Source organism: Atta cephalotes (genome assembly GCF_000143395.1).
Source record: "Atta cephalotes unplaced genomic scaffold scaffold00002, whole genome shotgun sequence".
Taxonomy (NCBI): Eukaryota; Metazoa; Arthropoda; class Insecta; order Hymenoptera; family Formicidae; genus Atta; species Atta cephalotes.
In genome coordinates, this window is record NW_012130066.1 from 12817223 (window position 1) to 12840894 (window position 23672).

The window sequence follows — 23672 nt, forward strand, 5'->3', positions numbered from 1 at the left end:
AAACAGGGAAATAATCGCAGAGGGCTAAATCTGGCGAATATGCTGGATGGGGAAGCAATTCGTAGCGGAATTCGTTGAATTTGGCCATCGGTGCCGGGCACGTGTAAACCTGTGCATTTTCTTGATGAAAGAATACTTTCTTCTTCGCCAAATGGGAATGTTTTTTCTTTAAAAGCCAATGTTATTGAAACGGTCGGAATAAGGCTGCGTAATAATCGCATTGATCGTTTGCTTCGACGGAAAGTAATCGATATAAATTATACTGCGTGCATCCCAAAAAATTGTGGCCATCACCTTTCCGTCCAACTTTACGATCTTCGCCTTCTTCGGAGCTGGTTCACTTGGTGAAGTTCATTATTTTAACTGTTCCTTTGTCTCGGATGTGAAGTAATGGATCCATGTTTTGTCCACAGTAATGAATCGACGTAGAAATTCATCTGGATTACGTTGAAACATCTTCAAACATTGTTTTGAAATCGTCACACGGTCACGCTTATGGTCCAGTAAGCAAACGCGGCACTCATCTTGCCGATAACTTTTTCATACTCAATTGTGCATGCAAAATTGAAATCACTGTGCCATGTGATATGCCTGTGACCTCAACAAGCTACTTTCACTCATCGATCAGTCAAAACAATATCGTGGATTTTATCGATGATTTTTGGCATAGCAGCCTCAATTGAACAATCTGCCGAACGAGGTGCATCACATGTTAATGTACGATCATGTTTAAATTCATTCACCCAATTGTATACAGTCGCAACGCTGATGCAGATGTGCTATGAACATTATTCAACTAGACTTTGATTTCTTTCGACGTTAAATCTTTTAGTAGATGTTTGATTCACTGCATGAAACTCGTTTTTTTCCATTTTGCAAAAAATACAAAGGTTGTTCGGTTTATCGTCTACAGAAATGAAACCACGCGATGAATTCCGCTCAAAATTTGACAGTAATCAGCTGAGAGATGCTACTTGTCAAAAAATAATGTGACATGACACTGCGAATGCCCTCTAACAGATTTTTTAAGAACTTATTGACTTACCCTATATATTTTTCTACTATATGAAACAAAAATGTTTTATTTTAAAATATATTTTACTTTTACGCGAAACGACTTTCATCTCTCCCTTTGTTTTGAAAGTCGCGTACCCCCAAGCAGGGAGGAGATGAGATGAGTCGCTTCGCGTGGAAAGTTGTAAAATATATTTTAAAGCAGAACATTTTTTGTTTTATATAATAGAAAAGAGACATCATTTTTCAAACTTTTTTTGTGAATAACTTTTTAATGATTTTAAAAATATTTTAAAAATATTTATTAAATTAACTCTGTTATTATTTTTTTGACATTCGATTTAATTTCTTCCATGAATAAAAATTAAGTAAAACTGCATATCACCAATGATCTCACCGATTTCAATGGCGTTGACATATGTTATCAAAGACATGATCCTAATTGACCTAATTGAACTTTCAATAGGTTTTAGCCGTCGCTCAGTCATTAAAAGTTATTAATAAAAAAAAGTTTGAAGAATGATGTCTCTTTTTTATTATATTGTATAAAACAAAAATTTTCTGTTTTAAAATATATTTTACAACTTTCCACGCAAAGCGACTTCTACTTTATCTCTCCCCTGTTGAGGGGCGCACAAATTCCACGCGAAGCGACTTTCATTCCATTTCCCCCCTTCTTGGAGGCACACAACTTCCATGTAAAATGATTTCAACTTCACCTTCCCCTCTCTTGCTGAGGGGTGCACGACTTCCACGCAAAGCAACTTACTTCATCTTCCCCCTGCTTTGGGGGAGGGGGGGGGCACGCGACTTTCAAAGCAAAGGGAGAGATGGGATGAGAGTCGTTTCGCGTAAAAGTAGTAAAATATTTTAAAGTAAAACATTTTTGTTTCATATAATAGAAAAAAGACAGTTGTTTTTTTAAACGTTTGTTGTTAATAATTTTGTAACGAGTTTGAATAACGAGTGATAGTTAAAATTCATTGGAGGTTACTTATAGTCATGATTAATATATGAAGATTATTGAAATCGGTGATATGTAGTTTTATCAAAATTAAAGACAATTTTATTCCAAATCCATCGTCTTATAATAAAATTATTGTATAAAATTAAATCTAAAATAAATTAAAAATAAATTAAAAAAATAAATTAAAAATCACAATCGCATTTAAAAGTATATTGAAATGTTAGAAAATGTCATGTCTGAAAAATTTGTAATATGTTATGAAATAAGAGATAATCTTCTAAAAGTAGTCCCATATCAAAATTATGACATATTTTTCGAAGATAATACTGCAGTGTTCCAAAATTATTCTTTCTACTGAATGCAGTTACTGATAATAAGTGGACTGTGCGGTAATCTTTATAATATGAATTTACGTATACCAGATAAATATAATATTAGAAGTATGATTTAATTTGAAGGGTTTTTTCTAAAAAAAAAAGAAACTGATTTACACTACTCAACAAAGTATAGGAAACACTTTTGAACACGTTCAAAATTGCACAATATTCAGAACACCGTAATTCGATGAAAAATCATCGTAGATAAAAAATCAAAAAAACATTAAAAAGCTTGAAATTTCCACTTTTGAAATGATGTTTCAATCTAATCCTTTATGGAGATATACGGACAAAAATGAATAGTTATCAAATCTAAAAAATTTTTACAAAATTTACAAAGGTCTATGACATAGAACAAAATTCAAAAAAATGCGATTTACAGCAATTGAAAAAGTAAATCTTTACCAATCAATTTGTTTTTTCATTGGATGTTATATGATTTTTTTTCGCCGAATTATTGAACGTTGAAAAAGTAATCATTTTTGCTTCAATGTTCAATAATTCAATGTTTTGTAAAAATTTTCAGATTTGATGACTATTCATTTTTGATTTTTGACGACTATTAATTTTTATCCATATATCTCCATAAAGGATCAGTTAGATTGAAATATCAAATTTCAAAAGTAGAGATTTCAAGCTTTTTAATGCTTTTTTGATTTTTTCAACACTTAAAAAACAATTTGAAAGTATAGATTCACTTTTTTGACTGCTCTAAACCGCACTTTTTTTGCGAATTTTACTCTATGCCACAGAAATTTGTAAAATTTGAATAAAATTTTCACATTTGATGGATATCCATTTATTCCTTGTAGTTCCATAAAAGATCAGTCGGATTGAAACATTAGTTATCGATTTCAAAAGTAGAGATTTCAACCTTTAAAATGATTTTATAAAAATGTCATTTTTATACGAAGTTATTCTATTTTAAAGTTAAAAGATCATTCAGAATTGGTTAAAAAAATCTTTGCGAAAAATAATTACGAAGCAATATTTGAAATAAACATTTAAAACTTAAAACCACTTTCAAATGCTTTAAATCATAGATTCCTAATGTAGGCGTTATCAGTCCCCGGTGAGCGCTGAGGAGATCTAAGGGAGGCGTTGCTAGTTTTAAGGGCAATAAGGGGCGTTGAGGAGCAACAGAGGTTGAGAAATTGTCATCGCCTGATTTTTAAGAGACTGTCGCGAAGACGGAGAACGCGGAGCGTCGGGTTCCACAATAGATATGAGATTTGCGATGGATATGAGAAAATCGGAACGAAAAAAGAAGAGAGAAAGAAAGTCGGGGCCGAACGGAAACCTTAATTTTCTTAAAGACGAGTCATTTCAGCGCGGTGAAGTGATACTCGAGTGAAAAAAAAAGAAAAATGATAAACAATATGTGACGAGTCGCAGCGATCTTTTTATTATGCAGAGGAAGAGAAAAAATATATAACAAAAGACAAGAGAAAAGTAGTGAATCGGCGAGCAAGGCACTACCCTCATGATATGCGTCACAGCCTCTATTTTTATGACCCGCGAGAGAATTCGGAAAGCAGAGCGCGACGGTTGCGGATCCGGATGGTTTCCGGGCACTGGGTGGTAGTTAGGTCTCTCCTGTGTCTACCGAGGGTCAGTAAAGATCCGCGGATCGAAAGCCATGACGTAGTGATACTTTTTGACTAGAGCACACAAGATCTGCTCTCGGCTCATGTTGCGCTCCTGCGAACATTGTCCTGCTTTGTCCTACTTTTATACGCACGCGGATGGGAGTGCGCGAATGACGCCTTTATACTCTATTCTACGCGATGTCGCATCAGGGCTCGAGAGGAAGAAAAAGAAGAAAAATCAAAGACACTCCGAGTTCTTTTCTTCTTGCAGCTTGGTCGGAAAGGGACGAGTGACAGGAACGAGGGCAAACAAAGTCGAGCGCCGGGGCACTTTGTTTCCGGAGCGCTTGCTTCCCGCTCGGAAGGTGGCCGCGTGTTCGTGGTCATCCCGACGACCGGGAATAGGAAGAGCCACTGGACAGGACACTTACGTGTCAGCGAAAGTTAGAAAATATGCTGGGGATAGGATGATCCGTACCGAGGTACGAATCCGGTGGATAAACGCAAAGGCATCGCTCGAAGAGCAGAGAAAGGACAATTTAAGGAGCACCACTAGATTCCTTATGACTCTAAGTTTTCACGTTATACTCTTGCACACTATGGACACCATTCTGAACATCACTAACAGCATATCCACAAAAGACACTTCGCAATAATGATAGATGACGGAATAAAAAAGAGAAAAAAAAAACAAACTCGCGATAAGATTAATGCTATAATTATCTTTAATCAATTATTAGCACAAACGCACAAAAAAAAGAATAAAAGAAAGAAAAGGAAAGATACGCTGTGGTCGACATAATTTAACACTTGCAAAACTTGCAGAGTCTCATAACTTTACACAGATACGAAAAAATGCGATAACGCAGAAAAAAGGAAAAACAATTGAAATTAGCTTGCGCCGAATTTAGATCCTCGCGATCTGTCATCTGTGTATCTCTAATTATTATACTACGATTTGTAATCGTAAAACGCTGACTGTCGCCAAAATTTCACGAAAAATACTATTATTTGGCGCAAGATTGATGAGATGTTATTACAAATACGTAACTTGACGAAGTGCAACCTTTCTGCGAAAAGCTCTTGTTTATATATTACTATTAGGTGTACAACTTTGCTTCCGCCGTTTTTTTTCCGAAATTCGAGGCTTTATTGTAAAAAACTAGTTATACATTTATGATTCAAAGTATTGTCCATCGCTGGCCACTACTTTCTCCCATCTTTCGGGTAGCGTACGAATCTCGCGTCGAAAAAACTGGTCATCTTTTGAGACTATCCACGAATCGATCCAATTTTTTACTTCTTCATAAGACCGGAAGTGCTGGTCAGCCAGGCCGTGTGCCATTGATCGAAACAAGTGATAGTCAGAGGAAGCAACGTCTGAATACGGCGGGTGGGGTAGGACTTCCCATTTCAACGTTTCCAAATATGTCTTGACCACTTTCGCAACATGGGGTCGAGCATTGTCATGCTGCAAAATCACTTTATCGTGTCTCTCGTTGTATTGCGGCCGTTTGTCTTTCAATCCTCGGCTCAAACGCATCAATTGCGTTTGATACCGATCGCCTGTGATTGTTTCAGTCGGTTTTAACAGTTCATAATACACTACGCCGAGCTAGTCCCAAATACAGAGCATGACCTTGGACGTCAAAATCACCGTTCTTGAAGCATTGAAACCATTCACGACACGTTCTTTCACTAATAGCGGCCTCACCATAAGTATTTGAGAGCATTCGATGAGCCTCAGCTGCAGATTTCTTCATATTGAAACAAAAATTAAAACCTCCCGCAAATGACGAGAATTTGGCTCGTAAACTGACATTTTCAATCGAGAATAATTTTATGATACAGACACAAATCGACTAATGTTTCTATGGGATTATGTTGACAGATGTCGAAGTTTATTGTATGACGTTTATGGTTTATTTATTTCGACCACCACTTACCACTAAAGCCATCTATAGGAAAACGGCGGAAGCAAAGTTGTACACCATTCTTTGTTTAATTCGGTAACGGTCGTTGCGATACTAATAATTCCGAATTTAAGACAATGCTTCTATCTCATATCATATGAGTTTCAGTAGCGATCCCGACAACGCTTCTCGTTCTATGATCATTCTGAATGATTATTTAATTAAGTTAAATGCCGGCTCTCGAGTGCGTTGCGTTCTTTGCGTTTCTTTCGTCAATTGCGTTTTATTTGTGCAAGTGTCCCCGACATCTTTCCCGATGAAATTTTGTCAAATTTTTACTTTATTCCTCTGGTTGGCAATCATCATAATGATATGATGATTGCTAATTAATTAAGATAATTAAGATTAATATAGATTTTGAATTACGGATGTTTTTTAGCGTAATGTCGAGAACATTTGGTGCCCATGCACCATTTGAGCGCAGATAAATGTATGTATGCATTGTTGATTTTGCTGCTACAGTGCTTTTTTTTAGATCTAATTAATTACATCAAAAAATGATCCTAATCAAGTTTTAATTCGCGCAGGCGCACTGTGTCGCCGATTTCATTTGTGCACAATTCGATTACGCTTCGATTTCTTGACCTATGTCATGCATCGAGCATATCGATATTACAGCAATGATTTCGGCTTCACAACCGGCACCGAGATTACCGTTGCTATAACATACTTGTGTTGTGATGTTTATTGTTATTGATCTTTTATTACGCGGACATTATAGAAATTATGCTCTAAATCAGTGCTCGCAAAAATTTTCATATTTCGGGTCGATTCCACTCTACCCCCACTACCGTTTGAGCGGCCGGGCTCTCACGTGACGCTTTGACTCAGGAGCGTCTCTGTAGCTTAAACGTGTGGAGATCGTATTTTACGTTATTAAAGAATATTTTACTTGCAAAATAATTATTTTCTTAAAGAAATACTAAATTTTTAAAAATATTTTGTCATAACAATTTTTGCCTACTAGAAATTCAATAATTGTTCAATGTATTCAATAATTGTTATAAATTTATATCGAGAAATTTTTAGAATAAATCAAATTGTACAGAATCTTAAAAATAAAAAATAAAAATAAACAATCTATACAGAGCCACTAAGAGTCATAGGCTGATGAAGGTGCCAATGATTAAATTCTATAATTCCATTAATCGATTGTGTATAATCTTCCTTATTTTGTTTTTTTTTAACGTTTCAGCTCTCTTTGGAGTCCTCTTTAACGATACATATTTAAAATCCTAATTTATTGAACTTTTCGTCAAATGTGAGTCACTAATAGGTTCCCAACTGAAATGGATCCTGATTTGACATATTAGGTGTACAACTTTGCTTCCGCCGTTTTCCTATAGCTTTAGCGGTAAGTGGTGGTCGAAATAAATAGATCATAGACGTCATACAATAAACTTGGACATCTGTCAACATAACCCCATAGAAACATTAGTCGATTTGTGTCTGCATCATAAAGTTATTCTCAATTGAAAATGTCAGTTTACGAGCCAAATTCTCGTCATTTGCGGGAGGTTTTAATTTTTTGTTTCAATATGAAGAAATCTGGCTGAGGCTCATCGAATGCTCTCAAATACTTATGGTGAGGCCGCTATTAGTGAAAGAACGTGTCGTGAGTGGTTTCAATGCTTCAAGAACGGTGATTTTGACGTCCAAGGTCATGCTCTGTATTTGGGACTAGCTCGGCATAGTGTATTATGAACTGTTAAAACCGACTGAAACAATCACAGGCGATCGGTATCGAACGCAATTGATGCGTTTGAGCCGAGTATTGAAAGACAAACGGCCGTAATACAACGAGAGACACGATAAGTAATTTTGCAGCATGACAATGCTCGACCCCATGTTGCGAAAGTGGTCAAGACATACTTGGAAACGTTGAAATGGGAAATCCTACCCCACCCGCCGTATTCTCCAGACGTTGCTCCCTCTGACTATCACTTGTTTCGATCAATGGCACACGGCCTGGCTGACCAGCACTTCCGGTCTTATGAAGAAGTAAAAAATTGGATCGATTCGTGGATAGCCTCAAAAGATGACCAGTTTTTTCGACGCGGAATTCGTACGCTACCCAAAAGATAGGAGAAAGTAGTGACCAGCGATGGACAATACTTTGAATCATAAATGTATAACCAGTTTTTTACAATAAAGCCTCGAATTTCGGAAAAAAAACGGCGGAAGCAAAGTTGTACACCTAATATAAAATTAAAATTAAGTCAATAAGAAAAAACCATATCCCAGCAACTCATCTCAAATGAGAAATTCAATATGTCCATGAAGTCTTGGAAATTTATATTAACTATTAAATTATTGAAACAATTATCTCAGTTTTATACATATTAACGATTTATAAATCTTTCTCTCCAAGTAGTCAAAAGCGTTTAACGAACAATTATTTATTCAAAATAAAGGAGATTACACACAATCGATTAATGATATAAAATCTTATCGGCACCTTCATCAGCCTATGACTCTTAGTGGCCCTGTATAGATTGTTTATTTTTATTTTTTTTCTAGAATAACTAACACATTTTGTCATAATAATTCTTGCCTGTCAGAAACCGTTCAATGATTGTTATAAATTTACATCGAAATTTCTATAAAAGATTTGCGAACATTGAAGTCAGGAAATACATGAATCTGGAAATTCCGTGTTAGTTATTCTAGAAATTTCTCGATGTAAATTTATAACAATTATTGAATAGTTTCTAGTAAGCAAGAATTATTATGACAAAATATTGGTAAAAATTTAGTATTTGATTTTTTTAAGAAAATAATTATTTTGCAAGAAAAATATTCTTTAATAACGTAAAGTACGACTTCGCTACAGAGGCGCTCCTGTGCCAGAGCATTACGTAAATGCCCGGCCGCCGAGCCTGGAGCGGTAGTGTGGGTAATGCGCCGGAATCGGCCCGAAATGTGTAAATCTTTGCAAACACTGCTTTAAATCATGTTCCATACAAAAAATTTTATTACAAACGATGTTTTTGAAATCTTTTAAATTTAAAAAAAACTTTAACTTTAATGACGGAATACAAAATCTCCTCTGTACCCTGAATAAGAGAACAATATTCTGTTTTCTAAAATGACATATCTTCGAATACTCTATAAAATAAAAAAAGATTTGTCTTAAAAAATTTAATACAAATGTCGAAAACTAAAACTCCTTTTCGTGTAAAACATATCCTTTACATTATTATGTGATGTTTCTTTGCTAGAGATATTTGAAGTGCTCTTACTATTTCTCGAAACATTTATCGCCGATATTAGCGGTACATAATATGTACTATGTGGAGGTTGCTGGTCGAAATTTGCATATCGTGTGCGTGCGTGCGTGCGTGCGTGTGTGTGAGGTGGAGATGAACATGTATCAATACACACAAAGTGTATTTAGTATTGTGTGTTTCTTCCTCTCCGATTAATCATCGCTTCTAGTTGTTGTCGCATCTCTGGATTAAAATTATTGAAATTTCATTCCAAGTCTGTCTAAGAGTTTCTCCCAGCATACAAGTTATGTGGTTGTTCTTTGCGACGTCTTAATTGTCATTCCATCTTGTCTCAAATGTGTTTGGATTCAAATTCAGACTATTAGTGGGATGATGGAACATGCGATATCACATCAAAAAAATGTTACGTTCCATTTGTCATATGGGAAATCGAGCATTGTCCTGCATGATTATAGTTTCGGCAGTTTTATAATCGATGCTAAATGGCAAAATATGAGGCCGGAGAACATCACATATCGAATGCCTGTCACTGCTGGAGGTGGCAGATTACTAATTCAGTCCGTCTAGTCAATGAAATGCATTCCCATTCCATCACTGAATAGTCGTTATGAGCTCGCATTGCAATCTCATAATGCAACGTCTGTCATAACGCTCCCTTTATCAGGGTCAAGTGCGCACATGCGAGAAGATGTGCGTTGATATTGAGCGTATAAGTTCTTGAACATCGAAATTGTCGTGGAACCTAGTCTCGTGTAGAAATTGCGATCGACGACAATCAAGGCACCCGCATAATCTTGCTTCATGCTATATGAAAAATGTTCATCGAGAGACGCGTAGATATTGAGCGATTAATGCAGTCAACTATTCCCATCATTATCATCGATTCAAAATCTGAATGTAGAACTTGTTAAAGTATATGCTACGAATAACGTAAAATTGTCATTGTTTATACCATCTTGATCAAAAGTTCCCGGAATTATCACCAGGTGATGCTCTGAATCATCTGATTTGAGTTCTGTTTTTTTGGTTAGGTTGCCACATCTATCATTGACATTCCCACCAAATTTTATCACCATAGCTTGACATTTGTAAAAGTTACGCCGTCTTGAGTACATCTACCTCTGCACGTATTTTCGATTTTTTACAGTTTTAAAAATGGAGTTAAATTTGCAACAACGAGTGAATTTTTGACCAAGAACAAAACGAATACCATCCAACAGCCATCGAATTCACCTGATATGGTTCCCTGCGATTTTTTTCTGTTCGAAACCATTACGGGGAACGCGTTTTAACAGCCGAAAGGAGGTAATGGAAAAATCGAAGATAGCTCTGATGGCTATACCGACAATAGAGTTCCAGAAAATTTCGAGAGTTGGATCAAGCGCTGGCATAAGTGCGTTGCAGTCGATGGAGAGTATTTTGAAGGGGACAATATCACTTTTGATGAATAAAACTGTATTTTGAATTTTCTGAATGAATTCCGGGAACTTTTTGATCAAGATGCATGAAATCAACAATAATCTTTTTATCATTCCTTCTTCATATATCTTTGTGACATTAAATTACTTAATAAGAAAGCGTGTTCGGCTGATCGACTTATATCATTAAAATATTATTGCGCTCGTAGAGTATGAATTAGTAAGTATGCTTCTGATGAAATTGTATACTCTATGATATAAACATTTTTATTTCTAACGTAAGAAATGAATTAATATTTCTAAAAAAAATGTATATATGTATATATGTATATTACATATAATACGATATATAATATATTATTCAATTTTTAAAATTATTTTCAACCTCCTGTTTTTCCCTTACTTCTATTCAGCGGTTTAAAATTAAATATGATAAGAAATTATTTTTCCTCAAGTAAGTTAATTAAAATAAGAATTATTAGGTGCACAACTTTGCTTCCGCCGTTTTTTTTCCGAAATTCGAGGCTTTTGTAAAAAACTGATTATACATTTATGATTCAAAGTATTGTCCATCGCTGGCCACTACTTTCTTCCATCTTTCGGGTACGAATCCCGCGTCGAAAAAACTGGTCATCTTTTGAGGCTATCCACGAATCGATTCAATTTTTTACTTCTTCATAAGACCGGAAGTGCTGGTCAGCCAGGCCGTGTGCCATTGATCGAAACAAGTGATAGTCAGAGGGAGCAACGTCTGGAGAATACGGCGGGTGGGGTAGGACTTCCCATTTCAACGTTTCCAAGTATGTCTTGACTACTTTCGCAACATGGGGTCGAGCATTGTCATGCTGCAAAATCACTTTATCGTGTCTCTGTTGTATTGCGGCCGTTTCAATGCTCGGCTCAAACGCATCAATTGCGTTCGATACCGATCGCCTGTGATTCTTTCAGTCGGTTTTTACAATTCATAATATACTACGCCGAGCTGGTCCCACCAAATACAGAGCATGACCTTGGACATCAAAATCACCGTTCTTGAAGCGTTGATTTTGATGTCCAAGGTCCACCACTCACGACACGTTCTTTCACTAATAGCGGCCTTACCGTAAGTATTTGAGAGCATTCGATGAGCCGCAGCCGCAGATTTCTTCATATTGAAGCAAAAAATTAAAACCTCCCGCAAATGAATTTGGCTCGTAAACTGACATTTTCAATCGAGAATAACTTTATGATGCAGACACAAATCGACTAATGTTTCTACGGGGTTATGTTGACAGATGCCCAAGTTTATTGTATGACGTCTATGATCTATTTATTTCGACCACCACTTACCGCTAAAGCCATCTACAAGAAAACGGCGGAAGCAAAGTTGTACACCTAATAATCTCTGAGACTTAATCGATTGCTTATCCTTATGATATCATAATTTATTTAATAATTCGTGGTTTAAAAGTTATACAAACGAAAGATAAGAAGAATTTGAAAATCCAATAGAATTTAATTTTGACAAAACTTTTAACATGTGATATCGAAAGTTGCAATAATATAACTGTAGTAAAATAGTCGTGATACAAGAAGTTATGTTTAAAACATTTCTTCGAATATCATTACTGCAATGAATATAATGAGTAAATGAATAAATGATACAAATATAAATTTATTGTATAAACTCTCTGATGTTGGACAACATTCACTAATGTTGGAATATGGCTCGATGTTTCATGTCTGCTCCATGACGATCACATATAGAAAAGTTGGATATTGAAATACGATGTAACAATAAAAATTAACGGCATTAGAATTAAGAAGTATTAAGTTGAAGATAACTCAAAGATGAATTGTAACGTTCATTCTTATTGTTGTATATTCTTATTGTTTGTATTGATATATATCTTTTAGAATTTACATTTATTTATAACCAGCTCTTATAGCCTTCATGTTTTATATATATTTATTTTTTATTATTCTTATTAATATAAGAAGTCTTCAACAAATTTTAAGTTAATTTAATCGATTATTATTATTATATAAACATTTAAAAATTATTTTATTATTAAGTATAATACATTTAGAAATTATTATCCTATTGTTTCGATGATAATTACTTACGCACATGAGCACAAATAGTGTATATAGAAGTGTTCATGATTAGTTCTTGAAACTGATATGTTGTAATATAACTTTATTATACATTCAATTTGGAAAAAATAATCTTTAATTTGAAAAAAAGTTGAAAAACTAAGGATGATAAGAGCATCTTTAAAAAAATTAAAAAATTTTTTTCTTCGCAACTTTAAAGTTTTTTAAAACCGTACAACTTTTGTTTAAAAAATTTCTTTCCATCTTTTGTATAATATTTCCGACGACATTCAGCTTGAAAAAAAATACCGTTTTTTTTTCAAAGGAATATTTCATCCCTTAAACATGAGTTAGCACATAAAAAAAATTTGTTCTCTCTGTTAGATTTTTAACAACATATATCATGGAGAATCAAATTGGTTCTGGAGTCCCTTCGATTGTGAAACATCCCTGTAAGATTCACTTGATGATACCAAAGCATTCTTTCATTGATTATTAATAAAATTCTTTCTTCCGATTACATTGCAGTGAAATGCTTTAAAACATTTATAGTGCCATAAGTGGTACTCAATATTTATGTTACCTGCAAATAACGAAGTTGCAAAGCAGCCGGTGAATCGCCAATAACTTCCGATGCTTCTCGCAGAGCCCTGCTGGCCTTCTGTTCACCTTCTGCGGCAATCACCTAATAAAATAATTATGAAATTGTGAATATATAAATGAAGATAAAATAAATGCTAAGTTTGCATAAACCATGACTTTGATATATGTTATATACTCTGAGTAACCCCCAACAAGGCACTTTTAATGCGCTTGTTCTTCCTTAAAAAATTATTAACAGAATGTTTGAAAAATGATGCCTTTTCTCTATTACATTCGTCAACAAGATTATAGCAAATATAAATTTATATTACAATTTCACATAAATTCAAATAAACGTAACTCCGCGAAAAATGGTCGCATTTAAAAGTTTCTTTTTTAATTTTTAAAGGTGAAGTCTGTACTTTACGAATCAATGGATTTCAAATCCACCCTTACTTTTACCTAACATCTTTTAGAAAATAAGTTTTTTTTAATAGAAATTTTGATAGTTTGACGCAATCTATGGTGTGGAGTATTTTTTTTTGTTGTGATAACCATCGTAGAATATAGACGTTTCTTTTATAAATTAAAAAAAATTGAACTTTACGATTTCTTTCGAAGAGATACAGTGTATCAAACTTATCTTCATTTCATTCAATTAGCCAGCATTAGCATTATCCGATGCACATTACGGGGAGGTTGTTAGTCAAATTTTGCGAATCTTCGTTTTCAGATCTTTTGTAAACGTGTACGCATTTTGATGCAAGCTCTAATTGAAGTCTGAGGAATTTCTCATATTCGGTGCAATATTGCTTTCAATTGCTGCAGATTTGTTCCCCGTTCCTCTAATGTTCATAATCTTTTTCCCATCATATCCCATACATGTTCAGAAAAGAGAAGAGTTTTACGTGCGATACTTTCAATAAGCAAAACTCACACTTCCATGGGATTGGAATACCTCCAATCAGCGCATCACGGTTATGCTGAAACTTCCAGTGCGCTCACGGGATGTATTGTAGCAACCAATAAGCAACTCATTAGTAGGAACGAGCGACTATCTACCAACTATGGAGACTGGTTCCCGAGCATGTAACGCAGCTCACCCGTCGGGATCAGAAGCTAGCCAGCATGTACCATAGTTATCAACTACTACTCCCGCGAATCCTACCTATAAATGCGCGTCGGCAACTGCCCAGTGCTCGCGGTACCGATCTCGATCATCGGTCGGATCTTCGTAGCCTAGGCTTCTAGTTTGCGTCGCCTACACGCGCGACACTGGTCGGCCAGCGCTTTGGGAGCCGCCGGGACGTTACTCCCCGAGGACGATTCAAAGAAATCGCTCAGCAATCTGACTCCTAGCCCAAGGCCAATCTTTCAACCTGAAATCAGCCTCCTCCTTGCGAAGGCTAATATATTGGCTTATCCATGATCTTGAGGCAATCAAATAAGTAGATTACCTTATCGAAACATGCCGAATTTATATGGGGCGTCGGTAAAACTCAAATTCAGAACGGTAAGTCACGAGTCGAACTCACAAGACGTCTGATCACCGACATCCAATCCATACATGTTTAATGGGATTAAATCCACGCTCATTAGAGGATGTAGTAGTATCTCGATGCTTTATCCTGATATAGGATAATATTCGCCCACATACCGCCAGAATTGCAATTAACTTTCTCAAAGAAAATAACATTGAGATGCTACCACATTCATCAATGAGCGCGGATTTGAATTCCATTGAATATGTACGATATGATGGAAACAAGGCTACAAAGATTAGAGAAAGATTAGAGAAACAAATCTTCAACAACTGGAAGCAGCATTGCTTCGAATATGCTGGGAAATTCCTCAGACTCTAATTAGAGCTTCAATATGCATCAATATGCGTATACATTTAAAAGAGGTCATCTGAAATCGACGCGGATGATTTGCAAAATCCGAACAGCAACCTCCCTGTGGTGCGTATCGGATAATGCTAATGCTGACTATATAATTGAATAAAATGCATAAGTTTGATACACTGTATTTCTTCGAAAAGAATAATCGTACAAAGCTTAATTTTTTTAATTTGTAGGAGAAACTCCATACTCTACGATGATTATCATGATATTTACTCCATCCTGTAGATCCTTGCATCAAACTATGCAAATTTCTTAAAAAAAAATACATCCTTATTTTTTGGCACAAGATGCAAAGTAAGGATAAAGATTCAAAATCTATTAAAAGCTTCGTAGAGTACAGACTTTGAAAATAAAAGAAAAAACTTTTAAATCCAATCATTGTTTGCGGAATTATGTTTATTCGAATTTATGCGAAATTTTGATATAAATTTACCTATGCTATAATTTTGTTTAACGAGTGTGTATAAAACAGGAACTTTCTGTTTTAAAATTATATATTTTATGATTATCTTCGCAAAGCGAAATCCACCTCTCTTCCTTTGCCAAATGGCGTCCGATTTTCCACGTAAAGCGAGATTCACCTCATCTCTCTTCTGTCTAGGGGAGAGATGAGAAAGTGTAGAGTGAGCCTAAATCGCTCATAAGCAGAAGGGGACATGAAGTGGATCTCGCTTGTAAAAAATTGTACACCCCTAGGCAGAAGGCTTTCATCTTAACAGGAAGTGAAGGTAGAACTCTCTTCGCGTGGAAAGTTCTGCGTCCCTTGGCAGGGGGGAGAAGTGAGATGGATTTTTTTCCTCTTGTCTTGTTCTTCTCCTCTTTACTTCCAGAGAGAAACAAAATCAACATTATTCTATTCTAAATAATTTCATGTAGAAAGAACACATAAAAACGAGAAAGGGCTCTATCCCTCCCCCTGTATCCCTACCCCGATTTAATACTAATCTGATCCAACTCTTATCTGATTGAGATTGACCTTGGTTCGTGTGGGAAGTCGTGCGCCTCTAAACAGAGACAACGGGATGGAATTCGCTTCGCGGTCGTATTCTCTTAATTGGTCCATCCCATACCTCTCTCTCTGCCTTGAGTTATTTGAATTTTTATGTAAAATAGGGATATAATTATTAACATTATCTGTTAATAATCTTTTAACGAAGGAAGAGCGTTGACTAAAATTTGTTGAGTGTTACTCAGGATTACGATCTTGACAACATATGTCAAAGTCAAAATCATCTGTGCTCTCTTTTTATGCATCAAATAAATTTTAAACACATAAATAAAAGGAAGAGTCACAACGCAAGATGTTTTTAATGAATGTCATATATGTCAAATATTTACGTTAATTATATAAAGATCATAAATGTTTCGATCACAATCTGGCCATCTTCAATATCAATTAATAGTTAAATTAACAAAGTAACAAAGAATACAAATATAAATTTCAAACATCATATAATTTAAGTTGTAATTCGTTGTCATATAAATTCGCGATAGGTATCAGATTATTAAACTTATTTGATTATGATATAAAATTTTAATGCTCCTGAGTGCTCCAAGTACTCTGTGTTGATGGTGGCGACACAGAATTAGACAATGGTCTGTCGAAACTGGTAGCCACACACTCAAGCACGAGCCTATGTATGTGTGCTCGCCTTCAGCACATCGAGAATGAACAGCGAGCCGTTCTTCTCGCTCTAGTCGCTTGTTTCAAGTGATCGAAAATGCTTTCTCGGCAATCTCAACCATTCGGCACTCGGTATTAATAAGAGGCGAGGGACATTCTAAATAACATATAAGTTTTAATAAATTGTAGTAATAGTGTATCTCTCGCATTAAATCAGAATAGTATAAATCATGACGCAAACAGTTTACGAGATATTTAAATGTTTACGATTTTTCATGCGCGTTATATATTACATGGGATTTTTAATGAAAACAAGCGTTTTTTTGGACAAAGTTATATTTATTCCTCAACATAGTTGCCTTCGAGGGCGATACACTTGGTAGCGATTTTCCAACATTTCGATGCCCTTTCTGTAGTACGAAACGTCCAAGCCTTCGAAATACGCCTCGGTTTCCGCGATGACTTCCTCATTCGATGTGAATCTCTTTTTCTGGAGCCACCGCTTGAGGTTTGGGAACAGATAATAGTCGCTGAGGGCCAAGTCTGGAGAATACGGTGGGTGAGCAACCAATTCGAATCGTAATTGGTCGAATTTGGCCATCGCTTTCAAGGACGTGTGTGACGGTGCGTTATCGTGATGGTACAAAACGAAGGCGAAAGTAGCGCCATTTAAACGACTGTAGCTTGTAAACGAATGAACGAAATGTCATGAAACTTCATACATAAACTAGTGACAGATGAACCTCTCGAAATGAATCATGTTCATTTTCTAGTGGCGCCACCTATTGAAAAATCCCGAGACTTTTCAGCCCATGTAGTATCTCCTTCGTAAACTTGAGCAAGAATAGTTTAATAGAAGTAGAATTTTACTAGAAAAAAAATTATGAACTAGTATTTCTCTTCATGAAAATCTTCGGAAGGCATCAGAAAAGAAATGCGTATGTTGGAGACTCGAACTTGTGAAGGAAATATCGAATAGTTGCAAAAGGTATGTTTTTCGCTTATGAAACGAAAGATATTGATTGTATAGAAAAAAGTTCGATATGAAAAATTTAGATGTTCGAAATACAAAATGAAACATGGAACATTAAACATTCGGTCTATTAGTTAAGTAGAAAGAAAATAAAAACTATCAAAAAAGGCCTTTTCTTCATTCGCTCTTTGTTCATTGAGATTTAAATGCAAAGCTTTGAAATTTTCATAAAATGTAGCCCTCGTAATGAAAAAATGTAGCCCTGAATGAGCCTGAAATGTTCATTAGTTTTTGCAAAAAACCATTTGTTCACTAAAAACTCGTCTGCAGAAAACTTAATTACTTCATCTTTGAGCAGTCGCATTAGCAATTTACAGGGATAATTTTTCTTCTTCAAAAATTGCACTATCGTACACATAATAATAAAACGATTTTTTGCAATTAAATTTTTAAAATGAATTTAAAAAATAGATATCTTTTTTTCGTTAAAAAAATCTAATAATTTTATTAATACGCATCATATTAAACAGCCGTGTGAAGCACGACAGCTGACATGTTTTTACGAATTTTAAAAAAAGTTAGCCTCCAATTATTAAGAGCCGAGATAATTTTTTTCAAAAATCACCACTGTGATTCTAATTTTTAAGATTAAAAATTCCATCCGACATCAATTTTCAAAGAAGAATTGAATTTGCTGTTAAAAAATTTTCAAATCTTTTGCTGTTAAAAAAGTTTGTTCAAAACCATTGGAAAGTTGAGGAATGGGAACGAGGCAACGCGCTGAGAGGAGTGGGCGAAACTGTCGTGCAGTGGAGTGGGGAAGAGAACTGGACCACTCGGCGACTCGCGCGTGCCTGATTTCATGCGTTTAAATTTGTTAAACTAACATTTTTGCAGCAATTGACGTAGAAATATGATTTTTTAAATCTGGGGTGTCTCTCGATGAGATATTAACAAATAGCTTAGCTAAATGTTTCGCAAAGTAATTGTAACCATAAAATTTTTAGTTTCTCATTTCTAGAATTCTTATTTTTTCGGTTTATTACTAAAAAATCATGTTTGAATATGAAGTGTACATCTGATTAATAAATTTAAGTTACATGAGTTATATTTCTTTATTTAATATTCTGTAAAAAGTATCCAATTGAACACTTAAATGTATTATAAATTTAATATAAAATATTATGCGATACAATGAAACTGAATATCGTTAATTTATGATATGATAATAATTCTATCCGTCGTATCTAACAAAATAATCTTATGTTTTAAATTTTATTATTACTGAGAAAGATCCAATCGAAAGAGTTGGAAACGCCTGTAATTGTTCTCAAGAATCAAATATACAAATTTACACAACCTAACCTGTGTTGGCTCGCATTAGCTGATTTCACATTTATTCTCGGGTTTATTTGCCTATACTAAGATTGATAATTATTTTTGATAACTATATAAAAACCTATTAACTCGATATTCAAATTTTAAATCCTCCCATCAGACATAAAAAGAGTGCAAAGGATTGATCATAATTTTTGGAGATAATTTTTTACAATGCTATGTAGTTCAGTGGCAAGCTAAACGAAATTTTGTGTAATCCAAGTTAATTTTTGGTAAATTAAAATAATCTTTAGCGTTCTCAGGTAATCTTGAGTAATTTAATAGGAAATCCTAAGTAATTTAAGAGTAATATCTGTAGGTAATTCTAGGTGCGAGGGGATACGATTTCCGATCGTGTGTTATCACAGATGTCGCCACGGAGCTCTGAAACGTTAATGAAGAGGAGCCGATGTTCTTGAGCAAATGTTAGAGAAGATAAAAAATCCTCGGGAGGGAGGAACTGGAGTGACTGATTATAAGCCGTGAAGACGATAAGCATATTGGCAGAGCCGCAAAGAAAAAAGCAAAAAGAGAGGCGGCTCCGCTTCGGAGTGAGGTGATGTTCAGGATCCATGCGAATTTCCTCACTCTCCCCTCATCCAATTGAGTCGCGCGCAAGGAGAAAGGTTGCGAAACTAAGAAAGTAGTTAAGACTATCGATAAGTCCGTGCCCTCTTGCTACTGGCATGCAAGCAAAGACTACCGAGGACCAATAAGGATATAATGGATCCTGGGAGCTGTAAGTCCAGGCAAGCGGCCAAAGCGTTAACAAAGGCGGCCGCCTCCCTACATGCTGAGATGAACAAGGCAGGGAAAGGATGCTGCTGCCAATATCCGAAAGAGGTGCCTTTGGTGAATACAAGACGCTCAAACCGTCTCAGATTCGACCTTCCCGGTCGACCGCAATCACGATGACAGCCTCCTAAGGAAATTACGGGGAAATAAAAAGAGAAACAAATCAACGTATTCTTTTGGAGTTTTTGAAAATCTCCAGGTCCGGCGTCTATGTGCTGGAGATCCATGATCCGGACGGGACAAGGCCAACTTCCTAGTCAAAAAGATAGAGAAGGTCTTTGTCGGCCGGAAAGGAGTTAAGTTATCCCGACCGATGGCTCCGGATAAACGAACTTGATGAATCGGTCATCTTTGAGGAAGTTGCTAAGGCAATCATGGCCAAAAGCAACTGCCGCGAATGCCAATGTAAAAGTGGGCGTCATTAGGCGGTCGTCTAGTGGAATGGGAGCATGATTAAAATGCCCATTCTTATAGTGATGAAAAAAATCGCCGAACTTTGCCGATTAAGAGTAGGCTGGATTCCGGCCCGAGTGACACTGCTGCTGGCGCGACTGATACAGTGTTATAAATGCATGGAGGTTGGTCACGTTCGGCACAGCCAGATTGATAAACATTACTATCGATAACCCGCCCACATGGTTGGAAAATGGCCCCGCGTATCACGAAGCAGGCAAGGTGGAGCACAGAATTAGAGCAACGAAAGCCTGCCCGGAAGGTAAGCAAGAAGATCGAGTCGCCGTTCAGGACTTAGCACAGCGGTCAGCTCTAGTCCACGGCCATTGTCTTCTATTCAATCTTTCACCGGTGGTGGCGAAACCGATAAAGGTGTCCATGGCTGGAGAGGCCGACAATGATGAACGGAAAGCCATTGATGTGACGCGTTACTTGGTGCCAAATTAGTATCGAAGCATGCTTTCGAGAACGCCCTGAAGAGGATGGTGGAGTGCATTAGATGGTGGAGTGCATTAGACGTTCGCTGTCGTTTCTTATGGAGGAGAGAGAGGGGCTGCAATGTGTTGAGATCCCTCCGCCCGAACTCCAGGGACGAGAAAATGAAGGACTGGGCGCTTGGTCTCTCTCTCTTTCTCATTAATCTTTCTCATTTATCAGGACAGTCGATCTTTGTTGACGGGCGCGGGGAATCCATAATGGATTTCACGTGGGTGATCCCGTCCGCCGCTGAGAGGTTGGGCAATTGAAGTGACCGACCAAAGGACCGTCGATAGATCGTTAGATCATCGTCTCATCAAGATAAATATGAACTCTATCCGTCGGCTCGAGGGATCGAGTGCTTTGGAGAATCGGCGACGCGCTGTCAGTTGCAATAGCTCCTTAGGAAGTTAAACAGAACCGCCCTACAGATGTCCTTGAAGGCCTCCACTTGGGTTAATCTGGGTTTGGTGGAAGACATTGTGGAGGAGGAATTACTCACGGGACATGATGATTCGCGACTGCAACGTATTCATGTTCCAGAACCGACCGAGATTCCGCCGCTCGGCATGGTAGTCTGAAGAGATCGCGAATCTTCGTAGGGCAACCATCGTGGCGAAGCGATGCTATACGTGGAGCAAATGGCGAGATAATCATGAAGAAATCAACAGTATGTATAATACTCTCTGCGACTGGCGATTAGAGACATCAAGGCTGGATCAAAGGACCTCAGGCCTGAACAAAGTTGATCTCGTCCCTGGATAAAGAGCCCAGGAGGCGTTTATACAAGGTAATGCTGCGATCGTGAACGTTCGCAGTGACGAAGTGCATGAATATCTAGTTCCTGGAATAGTGAGGACTTTTTTCCGGCGGGGAAGGGGAGTTACGATTCTTCAATACTCCGGCTCACCCGAGGACTGGAGTGAGGAACTGGACATGTCTGGAAACGAAATGACCCGGGCTAAATGTGCCAGACTAAAGGGCCCTGAAGTCCGTGGCCGTACTGGCATTCCTTGCCGGATTTGAGTCCTAGCCTACGAAATGGTTGATCCGCGGCAGCTGTTCAACAGCTGTCTCAGACGGGGACGATTTTCCTTCTGGTGGAAGGAGACTTGGTCCGCAGAGAGTCCATCGATCTATTAGCTGTTATATTTGCTGGACAACATCGAGCTCTTTGAGCGTATAGTCAAATGCTTCGTCCAGCACCTGACTCGGAAAGTCCGGATTTTTTACGCGGACAGTATGGATACCGTGAGAGCAAATCGATCGTCGATGAAATTCGACAGACTCTCATGGGATCCATAGTGGAGGAGGAGAGGGCGATAGCGATATCTCTCGATATTATGAACGCCTTTAACATTCTCTCTTGGGATCGGATGATAGCGACTCTCAAATACCATGAAGTACCCGCCTACCTGATCCTAGTCTTAACTATTCAGGATTATTTCCGGGGAAGGACACTAGAGTATCGGAATATTGATGGTTTCCAGTGTAGCAAAGCAGTGATGCAGTATTCCGCAAGATTCGCAAAACTCCTTTTCAACCTTCAAAAAATAATCTGATAGGCTATTGAGGTCATTGGTGCCACCAACACCACTCGCGGATAGGCTGAGAGATATGATTATCCCTCCCGACTACGAGGTGTAGCAGAGATGGGAGAAATTCCGCGTGGAGTCGAAAAACAGATATCTCTCAAAAGAAAAGTCTTTTCGAGAAGGTTACAAGGTTGGAAAACCTTATTATGAGAGGACTGAAATCCTCTCCCCGCTCCTAGTGATGGAAATCAAGGACAGGATTCTCATCATTTTCCCATTCCGGAGCCTCAGATCTTCAGCTGGGCTGACTCGGACGGAGAGATGGGAAATGGCTTCTAAAGCCATCAAATCTTCTATTAAAGGAAGGTGCTGAATCGTCCTCGGTCGATCAAAATGCCGAGGAATTCACCATTAGCAGGGGATTCCTCCAAGGATCCTTGTAAGTTCATGAGAGACTTTCCTGGAAATACTCCTAGAAATCTGAATCAGCCTTGGTCTAACTCCTCTCCCCTGAGGCAATCTCAAGTCGCTTTGATAGTAGCATCGAACGGGATCTCGAAGGTACAAAGGAGAGGAAACTCTTCCTAAAAATGGCCCTCCCTTTTCCTGCAAACCTCTTTCAATTAATAAGAGCGCGAAGCTCTCTAAGAAAGCGCTCTCTATCATCCACGAAGACTGCGGAAGGTGTGAAGAAGACGCCCTCCGTTAATAAACAAGCCTCCGAGGAGAATCGAAGCCGCCCTGAAGAAAGCTCAAAAGCAGCAGCTGCTGGCTTTTCAGCAGACTATATAGTCCAAGATAATGAGGAGAAGATCTCATCAAAAAAGCAGTCAAAGAGGAGAAGGAAGCAAAGGGGATTGTTAAAGCTTCACAAGCCTCCAAAAGCAAACCACTGGTAAATCAGGGAAGCACTAAGAGAAGAGGGAACGGCAACGCCGAGTCGGGCAGGAAAATTGGCATCCGCCCAGCGAAGATCACTCAAGCTTTGGTGTCCTTCGGTTGCGATCCCTCAGGAATCAAACTGGAAACTCTTAAAGAGATCCTTAAAGGACTGAAATCAGTCTAGGTTTAGCTCCCTTTTGTAGCGGCGAATAAAATCGCCAAAGGAAGGAAATTCAATGTGAACTGGGTGGACGTTGTTGCTCTCTACGTATCCACTCAACTCCTCTCATGATGAAATTACACGTTGATTTATAATCAATGAAAGAAGGAACTTTTGAAGCTAACGTCAAACTGACACAGAAAAAAATTAGTTTCGATTCAAACACCTGGCAAATTCAAGAGAATATGGAACTCATGAGCACATAC

At 37.3% G+C, this 23672-nt stretch overlaps 1 protein-coding gene across 1 annotated transcript in view; it reads right to left on the minus strand.

Annotated features, from left to right (window-relative positions):
• Nucleotides 1-23672, minus strand: part of LOC105623980 (band 7 protein AGAP004871) — a 388611-nt gene that overhangs the window by 23698 nt on the left and 341241 nt on the right. Inside the window, exon 8 of the mRNA XM_012205353.1 lies at nt 13228-13329. Coding sequence (XP_012060743.1) covers nt 13228-13329 — 102 coding nt within the window. The remainder of the gene's footprint in view (nt 1-13227; nt 13330-23672) is intronic.